Genomic DNA, 14,764 nt, shown 5'->3' with positions numbered 1-14,764 from the left:
AAAAATTGTCCTCCATACTGCCGGCAGTAACAAAAAGTAAAGAGATACATGCCTTCCTTCGCTCCTCCGGTGCCTCCGGTAACCCACTCCGGTCTCCGCCACAATCCTCTTCCTGGTTGCCGGTGGTCGGTGAGTCATACTGCTCTCAGCCAATCACCTGCAGCAGCGAAGTCCCGACTCGGCCGGAGATAGGCTGAGCGGCAGTGTGACGTTTTCGGCCCCGGCACCAGGAAGAGGATCACGTTGGAGACCAGAGTGGGTTACCGAAGGCACCGGGAGAGCGAAGGAAGGTATGTATCCAGGGCTCGAGTCCTGCAGGAAAGCACAGGAACGGCGTTCCTTTGCTTTTTCCAGAGGAGGAACGCCTTCCCTGTTACATTAGTCCTGCAAGACCGACCTCTGAATTATTCTTACCCTTCCTCCGTCTCCTCCCCCTGGCCCGGGCGGCTAGATGCTGCAGATGTAGGACCTGTGATGATGTCACCATCACATGTTGGGGGCGGAGCTTAGCTGTGGAGGAGAGGAGAGATCATGGCTGAAGGACCTGTGTGATGCTGTGGAGGAGGCGGGGCTGAGCTGGACATGTCACATGTCAATCCAGTAAGGTAATTACATGGAAGGAGATTTGTTACAGTTTGTCACCACAGTAGTCAGGAGATTACATAATGTTGGGGTTTGTTACAGTGTGTCACCCCAGTAGTAAGGAGATTACATGAGGAGGAGGTTTGTTACAGTGTGTCACCCCAGTAGTAAGGAGATTACATAATGTTGGGGTTTGTTACAGTGTGTCACCCCAGTAATAAGGAGATTACATGAGGAGGAGGTTTGTTACAGTGTGTCACCCCAGTAGTAAGGAGATTACATGAGGAGGAGGTTTGTTACAGTGTGTCACCCCAGTAGTAAGGAGATTACATGAGGAGGAGGTTTGTTACAGTGTGTCACCCCAGTAGCAAGGAGATTACATGTGGAGTAGGTTTGTTACAGTGTGTCACTCTTATACTCCGTAGGCAGCTGTATGCATGTGGCCTGTAAGAATCCTGGAACTGTGCAGGATGTCAAGTTTTAGTTTGGACATTTTCGGGGGGGGGGGGGGGGGGTGTATTAGAAATCTTGCGTGAGTTCCCACACTTTTTTTTCCAGGACTTGACCCCTGTATGTATCTCTTAATTTTTTCTTACTGTCGGCAGTATGGAGGACAATTTTTCCATCCCGAAGTGCTGCTTTAAAGTTCCAAGATCCTAATGCAAAATCTGTGGTAGAGTTCCAGCCTAAGAAAAACCTAAGCTAAGCTAAGTTACGCTGGATGGAACCTAAGCCTTTTGTAAAGAGACCACATGCTACAACTGATCATAGAAACGTAAAGGCTTCCTGGAATTTCCTGTTACAATTATACAACCTTTTCTAATTTGTTTACTACTATTTTACTGCTGCTTGAGCAGATAGAAGACTTTAAAGCCCCACAGTATAGTTATAAAAACTAATATAGAAAACAGAGGACTCAACCGATATAAACGATAAGTACAATAGTTTCATAGTTCATAAGGTTTAATAAAGACAATAAAGTCCATCAAGTTCAACCTATAGCCCTACTGTCTTGATTCAGAGGAAGACAAAGAAACTCTTAGGCTGTGTTTACACCTCGGAATGTCCGCACGTAAAATCTCATGCCGGTGCTAGGACCACACGGAAATGCACCATCTCATAGATGGTTAGACATTCCGTGGGGAGTCTGCAGAAAGATTCTCATTCTTTCTGCAGAGACGAAAATCAAAATTTCTGTGCCAGAAACATCTGGCACAGAAATGTTGCAGTGTGCACAGCGCAGCAGAATCCCATTGAATTCAACTGGACTCTGCTGCTGCAGAATCTCTATGCAGAATTCCAAGCACGAATTCCGCACAGAAATCCCAATGCATGAACATCTCTGTGTGGACATTGTCCCTGAATGCAGAGCCCAGCAAAACATGCTAGGACCACTCCGGAATGCGTCGTCTTCTAAGATAACAATGCATTCAGTTCCCTAGAAATCCTAAATGTGAACCTCACAGCCGAATCCTATTGATATCAATGGGACTCTGCTGCTGCAGAATCTCCATGCAGAAATCCAATGGGGAATTCCACATGAAAATTCTGTCATGTGAACATAGCCTCCACCAATATGGGAATCAGAATAAATCCCTGGATTAACATTCAATTTCCATAAATCTACCATCCGTAACACATCCAGACCTCCCTTGAACTTTTTTATTGAGTCAGACATCACAACAGCATGTGGCAGAGAGTTCCATAGTCTCACTGCTCTTACAGTAAAGAATCTCTGTCTGTGATGATGGTAAAACCATTTTTTCCCGTAGACGTAGAGGATGCCCCCTTGTCATGGTTACCGGCCTAGGTATAAAAAGATCCCTATAAAGATCTCTGTACTGTCCATTCATATGTTTGTACATTGTGATCAGATCCCCCTTAGGCTGGGTTCACACCTCGTTTTGTACTTACGGCTCCTGTATACTGCTGGGAGGAGGGGTGGGCGGGGCTTAATGGCGGCACCCGTATAGGGGAACTGTATTTAATGCATGTCAATGAGCCGACCGGAGTGAACCGCAGCCTCCGGTCGGCTGCGTTTTCTGCCGTATGCGGTTTCCCGACCGTAGGCAAAAACGCGGTCAACCACGTTTTTGCCTGCAGTCGGGAAACCGCATACTGCAGAAAACGCAGCCGACCGGAGGCTGCGGTTCACTCCGGTCGGCTCATTGACATGCATTAAATACGGTTCCCCTATAAGGCTGAGTGCGGGTGCCGTGATTAAGCCCCGCCCACCCCTCCTACAAGCCGTATACGGGAGCCGTAACTACAAAACGAGGTGTGAACCCAGCCTTAGCCGTCTTTTCTCCAAACTAAATAACCCCAAGTGATGACCTGTCTTGGTCCTGTAATCCTCCCATACCATTAATAATCAATTTTCGCCCTCCTCTGCACCCTCTCCAGTTAGGCCATGTCCTTCTTAAATACAGGTGCCCAGAATTGGACACAATACTGAGGTCTGACAAATGATTTATACAGAGTCCTGAGCCTCTATGCCTCTCTATACATCCCATAACTTTGTTAGCCTTGGCAGCTGCAGCCTGGCACTGTCCAGTAAGTCAAGCTTATTGTCCACTAGTCCCCCAAGTCCTTTTGAGTGATATTTTTATCTAGCGTTTTTTCTATTTAGCACATTGCTATACCTCTTGTGCATATACTTATCTAGATTCCCTTTAACCCCTTTAGGACAAGGCCAATTTTGTTTTTGCATTTCGTTATTTCCTCCCCTGCTTCTAAAATCCATAACTCTTTTATATTTTCATTCACAGACCCATATAAGAGCTTGAATTGTACTTTGTAATGACACCTCTCATTTTACCATAAAATGTACGGCGAACCCAAAAAAGAATTATTTGTGTTAGGAAATTTTTATGAAAACTGCAATTTAGCTAATTTTGGAGGGCTTCATTTTCACGCTGTACACTTTACAGAAAAAATCAATTTTTTGATTCTCTGGGTCAATACGATTAAAATGTAACCCATGGTTACGTACTTTTCCATTATTGTACAGTGATTCCCTGACATACGATCACTTCAACATACGATGCTTTTATATATCGGGGCCATCGCATAAACGGCTATCCGACAGCGCAGACTCCTTCAGCAGTCTGCCGAATAGCCGTTTAATGTGCCCCATGTGCTCTGGTGAGGGTCACTCACCTCTCCCTGATGTTCCAGACCATTCTCTTCATGCTCCGCTGCATGGCCGTCGCTCTCTGTGGTCATCATGTCGCTGCGCACGCCGTCCCGTCATCCAATAGGAGCAGTGTGCGCAGCAACGTGATGACGGCAATGGAGAGCGACGATACAGGGCAGTGCTGACGGTCCGGAGCGGCGGGGACACGTGAGTATAAATTTCTATAATATTGCACGGATCCCTCAACATACAATGAATTCAAGTAACGATGGTTCATTTGGAGCGAATTACCATCATATGTTAAAGGATCACTGTACTGCTTTAAAAAATCTAAATTATTATTTTTTTTTTACAAAATCAGTATGTTTGAAATCGCCTTATTTTGACCACCTATAACTTTTCCATTTTTCCGTATACAGGGATGTGTGAGGGCTCATTTTTTGCAACATGACCTGTAGTTATTTTTGTGTATATGTGACTATTTGATCGCTTTTTATACATTTTTTTATGTGATGTGACCAAAAAGCAGCAATATTGGACTTTTTCTTTTTTTACGTTTACTCCGTTCACCATACTGGGCCATTAACATTATATTTTGCTAGATTGGACATGTCTGCATTGGGCAATACAGATTATGTTTAATAATTATTATTTTTTAAGCTTATTTGAGTAAAATGGAGAAAAAAAGGGTAATTAAAATTTTTATTGGGGGAGGGGATTTTTCATTTTTTTTAAACTTTTTTTTAAACTTTACTTTTATTTTTAACTCATTATGTCCCCATAGGGGACCATTTATAGCAATCATTAGATTGCTAATACTGTTCAGTGCTTTGGATAGGCATAAAACTGATCAGTATTATCGGCGACCTTCTGCTCTGGTCTGCTAGAAGGCAGATCAGTGCAGAAGACCCTGGGAGAGAGCGGCAGAGGCAGGTGAGGGGACCTCTGGCCGCCATCTCAGCAGATCAGATCAGCGGGCGATCAGATCAGCTATTATAATAGCCGCACTGCTGCAGATGTGGTAAACTATATCAATCACTTTATCTGAGGGGTTAATGGCAGACATCAACACGATCGCTGATGTTCACCATTATCAGTGAATCCCTGGTTGTTCTCTCAAACAAGAATTGGGCTCTCCCCCTGGTTTAAACGTAGCCTAGAGTAAAATGTGCTGTGAGTATCCTCAGCTTCTGCTCCTTTTCTTCTCCTTGGAACAGGGGATATGCTGGAAAACATAAATGTAAATCGTCATATAATGGAATATGTTATACAAGGTTATATCTGTATGATTTTTAACTCTTCAATTAATTTTTTGTCTTTCATAAAGAACATGTTAAAAGAGTCCACAAGTTATTTGTTCTCTGCCACGAAGAATAGGCTCTTCATACAGAGCGTCAAGATCTTAATTCCAATTACTTGGAAAAAAAATGTCAACTATCTCAAAACAAAAACTGAAACGTATGAAAAGGTAAGAAATGTAAAATGCGACACATTAACATGGAAATAAATTTATCAGGAGCCTTTCAAAGCCTTTAAAAGGAGTTGTCCAGTTTAGAAAAATTAATGGGGCAAAAGTGTCAGATCGCGGGGGTCCGACCGCTGCCCCCCCCCCCAATTTCCTGCCCAGCGCCCTGGCTCTCCCATGCACAGAGCTATGTTGCATGCCAACATCCATGAGGAGACGCGGAGTGCTATGCAGGAGATCATGGGAGGTCCCAGCAGTCTGATGACTGTTAGGATTCGGCTAGCTTGATGTGGATCCTCTGTGTAAGCGAGGGATTGGCGTGGACCGTGTCGGGGGACCGGTTCTAGGGTTGCTACTGGTTTTCACCAGAGCCCGCCGCGAAGCGGGATGGTCTTGCTGCGGCGGTAGCAACCAGGTCGTATCCACCGGCAACGGCTCAACCTCGCTGACTGCTGAGAAGGCGTGGGATAGAAGGACTAGGCAGAGGCAAGGTCAGACGTAGCAGAAGGTCGGGGCAGGCGGCAAGGTTCGTAGTCAATGAGGATAGCAGGAGATCTGGAACACAGGCTTTGGACAACACTAAGTGCTTTCACTGGCACAAGGCAACAAGATCCGGCAAGGAAGTGCAGGGGAAGTGAGGTAATAAGGACAGGGAGCAGGTGGAAGCTAATTAGGCTGATTGGGCCAGGCACCAATCATTGGTGCACTGGCCCTTTAAATGTTAGAGAGCTGGCGCTCGCGCGCCCTAAGGAGCGGAGCCGCGCGCGCCAGGACGTGACAGCCGGGAACCAGTGAGTGACTTGGGATGCGATTCGCGAGCGGGCGCGTCCCGCTATGCGAATCGCATCCCCGCCGGCAATGTCAGTGCAGCGCTCCCGGTCAGCGGGTCTGACCGGGGCGCTGCAGAGAGAGGAACGCCGTAACAATGACCCATAAACTGACAAATCCTCTATCCTCTATAGGGGATAATTTTTCCTAAACTGGATAACCCTTTAAAATCAAGGGTCACTTGAGTCTTTGTGATCAGAACAAAAATTCACCTTTTGGAATGACAGATTCTGAATGGTCTTTTTTATTTATTTATTTATTGATTGATTAATTTTTTATCTTTGTCATAATAATCTCATAAGGGGTTTACCAAACCAGACAACACGTTAACAGAAAAACATTATTTCTACCCAATACAACATGTAATTGAATGCTAAATATTGAATAATATGAGTTTTGCTCTCAATAGTCTTTTATATATAGTTTTCCCACTTCATATTTTGTAAATTTAGGCTGATGTCATTGTTGCCAAACCACACCTGAAGAATGGAAATGACCCATACACCTTACAGTACGGCCAGTGTGGGGACAAAGGGGTTTATATTCATTTTACCCCAGATTTCCTGGTAGATGATCAACTACTGTCAGTATATGGACCTAGAGGTAATAAGCATTTACATTACATATATTTATAAATGTATAAATTTTAATTCATAAACTGCACTGCATGTACAGTACACAGTAAAAAGAATGTTAATCTTAAATCTCGATTGTATGATTCTACGTTTCCTTGTTTATGTCACACATCAGCAAAGTGAATTCAAAAAGTTGTTCCACAGTTGCAATTATGCAGAAGCCGCATGTCTAATGTCATATTATGATTATTACTATTATTATTACAACACCATAGGTTTATGGACACGTGTTCATACTATGTATTTTCACTTTCATCAATTGTACAAAGAGTAAATGAAGACATGTGACATAGGCTTCAAAGGAATCAGCAGGATCCAAATGGCACTGATGGAACCAGAGCACACAGCAGGAAGAGGTCAAATCAAATTTTTTTACCAAGATGCAATGCATTTCAGTGACCAAGTTGCAACATACAGCCTACACTATATGCCTTGTCATTCCTAAGCTGGAGGGTTGCAGACTGTGACCCTTTCATTGCTTCAAATGCTAACCATTGTTGTGTATGACGTTACACAACCACCCAGGATAAGCAGCTTAGATCTATTACAACCTTATCCACTCTCCGGTGTGATTTACCCTATGGAGCGCCTTCCCCCTTCTCTTTTAGACACGAGATTCAGTGACAAACTAATATAGAGAGGGGGAGAGGGCCCTGCCCATAAGGGGGAAGTATGTTGTATGACAGCCTTACATTCAAAGATATGTTACTGTATTGTACTTCTTGACTAGAGATGAGCAAACTGAATTTGTACATCCTAACTTTGGTCGGAACTAAAAGTTTAGTTTGGCTAAAACTCAAACTTTGGGTCAATCGGTTTGGCAGAACCTGCTAAAATAACATCAGCCACATAGCAGTAAGAAGAAGAAGGATCACCTGACCTCAGGAATCCCATAATGCCTTTCCAATAATTTTCCAGCCAGGCAGGAGGCAGTATAGGGGGTGATGTCAGAGTGACTATAAAAGCCTATTCACATGGCTTTAGCAGCCATTGTAGAGATAGCAGGTAGTAGGTGAAGATCTCTCTGAGGGACAGTGAGCAGTGATCAACACAGATAGGAGTAGGATCACACATAATAATTGTAGTAAAGCAGCACAGTGCATTCTGCTCTGTTCGGTCAGTGCTAAATCTGTTGGAAGTTAAGTGTGACAGTTGTTTTGTTTTACAATAATTTGGTAAAGCCACATATAGGGTTTTGTGTCAGTTTGTACACGTTCTAGAACGCTAATTCTGTTGCAACATCCCAAAATGAAAAAATGAAAAATAAATCTCAGCTTGTAAATCATTGTTGCTTTTAAAAATTGTTTCTTCACTTTTCAGATTCAAAACCTGCTGCTACTCCCAAAAAGGGATCATTTTTGGATTACTTAGAGAAAGCCATCGCTTTTTTCCGATACCGATGTGTCCATATAAACATCAGCAGGCATCTGCCTCCAAAAAGTGATCATTTTTGAACATTTAAGAGAAATTACATTTTTCATTTTTACGGACCACTGTTCCAAAAATCTGTCAGACACCTGTGGGGCTTAAATGCTCACTGTACCCCTTATTACATTCCGTGAGGGGTGTAGTTTCCAAAATGGGGTCACATGTGGGGGGGGGGTTCCGTTGTTCTGGCGCTCCTTCTCTTCTGAGCATTGTAGTGCACCCGCAGAGCACTTTACATCCACATATAGGGTATGTACTTACAAATTTTGGGGGCTTTTTTCCTATTTTCCCTTGTGAAAATGAAAAATTTAGGGCAACACCAGCATTTTAGTGAAAACATTTTTTTTTTCATTTTCTCATCCAACTTTAATGAAAATTCGTCAAACACCTGTGGGGTGCTAAGGCGCGCTATACCCCTTGCTACATTCCGTGAGGGGTTTAGTTTCCAAAATGGGGTCACATGTGGGTATTTACTTTTTTGCGTTTATGTCAGAACCGCTGTAAAATCAGCCACCCCTGTGCAAATCACCAATTTAGGCCTCAAATGTACATAGTGCGCTCTCACTCCTGAGCATTGTTGTGCGTCCGCAGAGCATTTTACGCCCACATATGGGGTATTTCCGGGGAGAAATTGCACTACAAATTTTGGGGGTCTTTTTTGCCTTTTACCTCTTGTGAAAATAAAAAGTATAGGGCAACACCAGCATGTTAGTGTAAAAACTAACCAGCTGATGTAGACCCCAACTTTTCCTTTTCATAAGGGGTAAAAGGAGAAAAAGTCCCCCAAAATTTGTAGTGCAATTTCTCCTGGAAATACGACAGGGCTCCGAAGTGAGAGAGCGCCATGCGCATTTGAGGACTGAAATAGGGATTGCATTGGGGTGGATATTCTACACCAGTGATTCCCAAAAAGGGTGCCTCCAGCTGTTGCTAAACTCCCAGCATGCCTGGACAGTCAGTGGTTGTCCAGAAATGCTGGGAGTTGTTGTTTTGCAACAGCTGGAGGCACCGTTTTGGAAACACTGCCGTACAATGTTTTTTCATTTTTATTGGGGGGGGGGGAGTGTAAGGGGGTATATATGTAGTGTTTTATCCTTTATTATGTGATAGTGTAGTGTAGTGTTTTTAGGGTACATTCGCACTGGCGCAGGTTTACAGTGAATTTCCCGCTAGGAGTTTGCGCTGCGGCAGAAAATTTGCCGCAGCTCAAACTTGAAGCAGGAAACTTACTGTAAACCTGCCCGTGTGAATATACCCTGTACATTCAAATGGGGGGGAGGGGGGGGGACCTCCACTGTCGCCGCCGGTCACGCTACAGTTCCCCCGTTATGCCTGGATTACCGTCAGTGGGCAGGACGGGGGAACCGAACTTTAACCCCCCCGCCTTTAACCCCCCCGTCCCCGATCTGTTATTGGTCGTTGCTTCTTGACGGCCAATAGCAGGGATAGGAGGGGTGGCACCCCTGGTACCTAACTCCTATCCCTTCAGGGGACCGGGGGTGTCTTGGACACCCCAGATCACCCTGATTTTCTGTGTCACCGGACACCGGTATGACCCGGATCCACTGAATATTGCCGGTCGGAATTGACCTGCGATTTCCGTCATGGGTGGGTCTCAGGACCCCACTGGGCATATGCACGGGTATGCCTGCTGATAGATATCAGCAGTCATTCCGGTCTGGTCCCCGACTGGCTAGTGGCGGGGATCAGAATTCCCACGGGCGTATCCATACACCCTCTGTCCTTAAGGACTCAGGATGCAGGGCGTATGCATACGCCCTGCGTCCTGAAGAGGTTAACCAAGGTTACAATTTAGAGCAAAGTAAGAGTTATATTTACAATTCATGCTGCCCTTGGCATTCAGAATGTATACACCCAAGTTTAGTCAATGATAATCAAGTGTCAATGCATTACATTTTCTAGCTTATTTACAGGAAATGATTAATATCAGCTAAAGAGGGATGAACGGGTTATTCTGTTGCATAGTTAACTTACTTTATCTTCCTGCACGGTGAATATTTACTCAATGGGGCAGATTCATCAAAACCTGTCATGAGGAAAAGTATCCCAGTTGCCCATAGCAACCAATAAGATCGCTTCTTTCATTTTTCACAAGGCCTGTACAAAATGAAAGAAGCTATGTGATTGGTTGCTATGGGCAACTGGGCAACTTTTTCTCTGGACAGGTTTTGATAAATGTGTATAAAAAAAAGTCAGTCAGTGTTTTCTTTACTAGTTGAAATAGAATGCATTTACCTAATATTGTGCTTACATAGAAATTAGACCACATTTTAACCTGTTCAGGATGCAGGGCTTACCAGTACGCCCTTGCATCCTTGTACTTAAAGGGGTACTTCACTGGAAAAAAAGAAATTTAAATCAACTGGTGCCAGAAAGTTAAACAGATTTGTAAATTACATCTATTAAAAAATCTTAACCCTTCCAGTACTTATCAGCTGCTGTTTGTTCCAGAGGAAGTTCTTTTCTTTGTAAATGTATTTTCTGTTTCACCACAGTGCTCTCTGCTGCCACCTCTGTCCATGTCAGGAACTGTCCAGAGTAGGAGCACCAGTTGATTAAGAATCTTGTTTTCCAGGGGAGTACCCCTTTAAGGATCCAGGGCGTACCTGTACGTCCTGCGGTTTTCCGGTCACTGCCACCTGCCCGGCGGGGATCAGAATGGGATGCCTGCTGAAATTGTTTAGCAAGCATCTGGTGTCAACGCCAAAGGAGGTTCTTGTGACCCCCCATGTTGGCGATCTCTGTGATTCGCCGGTCAACTCTGACTGGCAAGTCGCAGCATTTCTAGGTCATTTGTGTCTCCGGTGGCCCGATGACCCGGAAAATGCTATTTTCATTTTTCACTTTTTGCACTTCATTCATTCCTGGAAAATAAATTTATACAACACCCGTGCTTTCAAAATGTCCTCTTTTCCCCTATACCCCATTTCTCAGGGGGGTTCTGTCTGTAATGAGGTCACATGTGGATGTTTCTTTTTTGCATAATCCTCTGAAAGTATGTAATCGTCAGCTACTGATATGCCAAAGGCCACAAATACAAACAGACCTCTGTGACTTCTGAGCCTTGTTGTGTGCCCGCCCAGCACGTTACCCCCTTCAAAATGTGTAACCCAATTTCTCTCATTACCGCTTGTGAAAATGATAAAATTGGGGTAACACCAGCATTTTAGTGTAAAAAATTTAATTTTCCATTTTTATGGGCCACTGTTCAAAAAACATGTGAGGTGTAAATACTTATTGTACTCCTTGTTACGTTCCTTGAGGGACATCGTTTCGACATTGAGGTCACTTGTTGGGGTTTTGCTCTTAGATTTTATGTCAGAACTTCTGCCATTGCAGTGACAGATGTGTCACATGTGGGGGGGGGGGGGTTCTGTGGGGCGCATTTTCTCCTATTACCCCTTGTGAAAATGAAAAATTTTCTGGTAACACCAGCATTTTAGTATTAAAAATAAATGTTTCATTTTCAAGTCCAATTTAAACAAAAAGTCATCAAATATCTGTGGGGTATTAAGGCTCACTTTACCCCATTACGTTTTTTGAGGGGTTTAGTTTCCCAAATCGTGTGCCATGTGTTGTTTTTTTTTTTCAGTTCTGGCACCATGGGGGCTTCCTAAATGCAACATGCCCCCCAAAAACCATGTCAGCAAAATTCTCTCTCCTAATTCAAAAGTTGCTCCTTCCATCCTGAGCCATGTTGTGTGCCCACAGAGCACTTTACGTCCACATATGAGGTACTTCCATACTTTTTTTTTTGTTTCCCCCTTGTAAAAATGAATTTAAAAAAAATGGAGATTTTGCGTTTTCTCCTCCACTTTACTGCCATTTCTGTGAAAGACCTAAAGGGTTAACAAACTTTCAGAATGTCATTATGAATACTTTGAGGGGTGCAATTTCTATAATGAGGTCCATTTATGGGGGATTTTTAACAGAAAGACCCCTTAAATCCACTTCAAACTTCACTGGTCCCTTTAGTAAAAACATGTCTACTTTATGATGCCAACATAAAGTAGACATATTGGCCCTGATTTACTAAGAGTGTTGTGTAGGTTTCTTTGTGGGTTTTAATTCCCTACAATTTATTTTTCACGGTATTTACTAAGGTTTCCCTACATTTTCCGCTTTCCCTATATTTTGCTTTTTTTACACCTGCTCTGACCTGTCGGGTTTTCCTCAGCTGAAATCCACCACATTTTCTGTGGAAACTTTAGTAAATATGTTGGGATTTTGTGAAAATATCAGGAACACGCCCCTTTTCTGTGTCCCTACCCCCTTTTCCCGACAGCCACACCCCTTTTTCAGGTTTTCTTAGCAAAATGGAGAGTTAGTTGGGTTTTTTCACTTCAGGCGCAATTTCAGGCGCAATTTCAGGCGCAATTTCAGGCGCAGACAGAATTTCAGGCGCAAATTCTGGCGCAGGCAGAATTTCAGACGCAATGCGCCCGAAAATGGTGCACGACCCGACATAACATGTCGGGTTTGCAATAGTAAATGAGGGCCATTGTATTTGTGAATCAATACATAATTTATTTGAATTGTCCATTTTCCTTACAAGCAGAGAGTTTCAAAGTTAGAAAAATGCTAACTTTACAAATTTTTCATGAAATTTTGCAATCTTTTACAAATAAATTATGCAAGTATTGATGAAGATTCACCACTAACATAAAGTAAAAATTTCATGAAAAAACTATTGCAGAACCAGTATGATAAGTAAAAGCCTCTCAGAGTTATTAATGTATAAAGTGACAGAGGTCAGATTAGCAAAAAAGAGCTGAGTCCTTAAAGGGGTACTCCAGTGGAATTTTTTTTAAATCAACTGGTGCCAGAAAGTTAAACAAATTTGTTAAATACTTCTATTTAAAAATCTTAATCCTTCCAGTACTTATCAGCTGCTGTATCCTCCAGAGGAAGTTGTGTAATTCTTTCCAGTCTGACCACAGTGCTCCCTTCTGACACCTCTATCCATGCCAGGAACTGTCCAGAGAACAAGCAAATCCCCATAAAAACCTCTCCTGCTCTGGATAGTTCATGTGTAGGATAAGGCTTCAAAGTAACCAGGCTCAATCGGCGCTGATCGACCACAACAGGTGAACGGTTAAAAGGAATTTATTTGACCCTAATACAATGCGTTACCTGTTGTGGTTGTTCAGCGCCGATTGAGCCGGGTTCCTTTGAAGCCTTATCCTACACTGCAAATATCTACCGGAGGGCAGCAGTCGACCTACTATTATCCTACGCTTACATCATTGTTGTGTATGAATTTGCACAACAACCCAGGGTGAGCAAGTTATTTGTATAACAATTATTTCACCATGGATTCTTACATTACTACTCTATGGAACGCCTGTTTCTCTCATTCCTGGATAGTTCATGACATTGACAGAGGTGTCAGCAGAGAGCACTGTGGTCCGACTGAAAAGAACTCCAGAAAGAAATACAAATTCCTGTGGAACATCCAGCAGCTGATAAGTACTGGAAGGATTAAGATTTTTAATAGAAGTAATTTACAAATCTGTTTAACTTTCTGGCCCCAGTTGATTTGAAAAAAAAAAATAAATAAATAAATATATATATATATATATATATATATATATATATATATATGTTTTCCACCAGTGTAACCGTTTAAGGTCCTTAAGGGGTTAATTTGAATAAATTAATTCACCCAAATATTTAATAACAGGTGATTGTATATATGACTCTGCATGTGTAATTCTGTATAAATCAAAACAATATATTTAAATGGGCACTGTCATTTAAACTAATTTTTGCTATTGCACTCCTTATGGTAAACAAAAAAGCTTTCTATGTTTTATTTGTGTTTAAAAAAAAGCTGCCACTAGGTGTCTCCCTACTTGTCCAGAGCACATTTCCCCATCTCTTGCACAGACTTTGGACTCCTGCTGGCCTGGCAGAAGTCCAAAATCAGGAAATGCAGTCTGAAGTGCTGAGAAGTGTGTGTGCAGCCTTAGCCAATTATAGCTCATCTCACACTGAACTGCTCTGGGCTGTGTGTAGCAGAGTGAGGGAGGAAGTTCTCCCCTGTATGGCTTCAGATGATGTCCCGCCTGCTGGGGAACGCCCCTTCCCAGTCTTTGAATATGAATGAGACTGTGCAGAAAATACAGAGCAATATCAAGGTAGAACACTAAAAAATAATAAAAATAAAGGCAGGGGGTGATTTATCATGATGGGGCAGGGAACTGGGAGGATTATAAGATTTAACAATATCATGACAGGTACTCTTTGAGTATCAAACCATAACTTTTACTTAAAGCGTACCTGTCATAGTGCAAAAAAAAAAAAAGAAAAAAAGTGATCTGTTACTCAGGACCCAATCCTGATCATGTGCATATAATTTTTATGTGTCTCGGACCTATATATCCAGAGATATAAGCATTTATCTGCTGGTGAGTTACTTTTTCATTGTGCAGGCTGGAGGGGGCGTGTCTGTCTGTCTCCCTCACAGGAGAAAGCCTGGGCAGTCAGCCAATCAGTACTCTCTACTCTGTAACCCTTTCCTCTCTGGTTTTATGCTGTGTCATGTGTCAGAGGAAGATACTTGGAGCTTGCCTGCAGTAATCAGAAGACATTATGGTGAATTCATAACAGGATAAAATGTATAAATATAAGAATAGATCTTTATAAGATTAGTGCAAGGATTTTTTT

The 14,764-nt window shown here is 42.8% G+C and overlaps 2 protein-coding genes across 3 annotated transcripts in view; both read left to right on the top strand.

The window, feature by feature from the left end:
* The window catches only part of LOC130277104 (calcium-activated chloride channel regulator 1-like), an 89,852-nt gene extending 86,605 nt beyond the window's left edge, over window positions 1-3,247 (top strand). The window contains exon 18 of the mRNA XM_056527418.1: window positions 3,212-3,247. Coding sequence (XP_056383393.1) covers window positions 3,212-3,247 — 36 coding nt within the window. The remainder of the gene's footprint in view (window positions 1-3,211) is intronic.
* LOC130277366 (calcium-activated chloride channel regulator 1-like) overlaps window positions 182-14,764 on the top strand; it is a 52,619-nt gene continuing 38,036 nt past the window's right edge. Inside the window, exons 1-3 of one of the 2 annotated variants that reach the window (XM_056528013.1) lie at window positions 182-290; window positions 5,046-5,186; window positions 6,464-6,614. In XM_056528013.1, coding sequence (XP_056383988.1) covers window positions 5,049-5,186; window positions 6,464-6,614 — 289 coding nt within the window. In that variant the 5' untranslated portion in view covers window positions 182-290; window positions 5,046-5,048. Of the gene's footprint in view, window positions 291-541; window positions 606-5,045; window positions 5,187-6,463; window positions 6,615-14,764 lie in introns of those variants that run through there. The other variant, XM_056528012.1, reaches the window with a different exon arrangement.

The sequence above is a fragment of the Hyla sarda genome, chromosome 6 (assembly GCF_029499605.1).
Source record: "Hyla sarda isolate aHylSar1 chromosome 6, aHylSar1.hap1, whole genome shotgun sequence".
NCBI classification, from domain to species: Eukaryota; Metazoa; Chordata; class Amphibia; order Anura; family Hylidae; genus Hyla; species Hyla sarda.
This window is presented reverse-complemented; position numbering and strand designations above follow the sequence as displayed.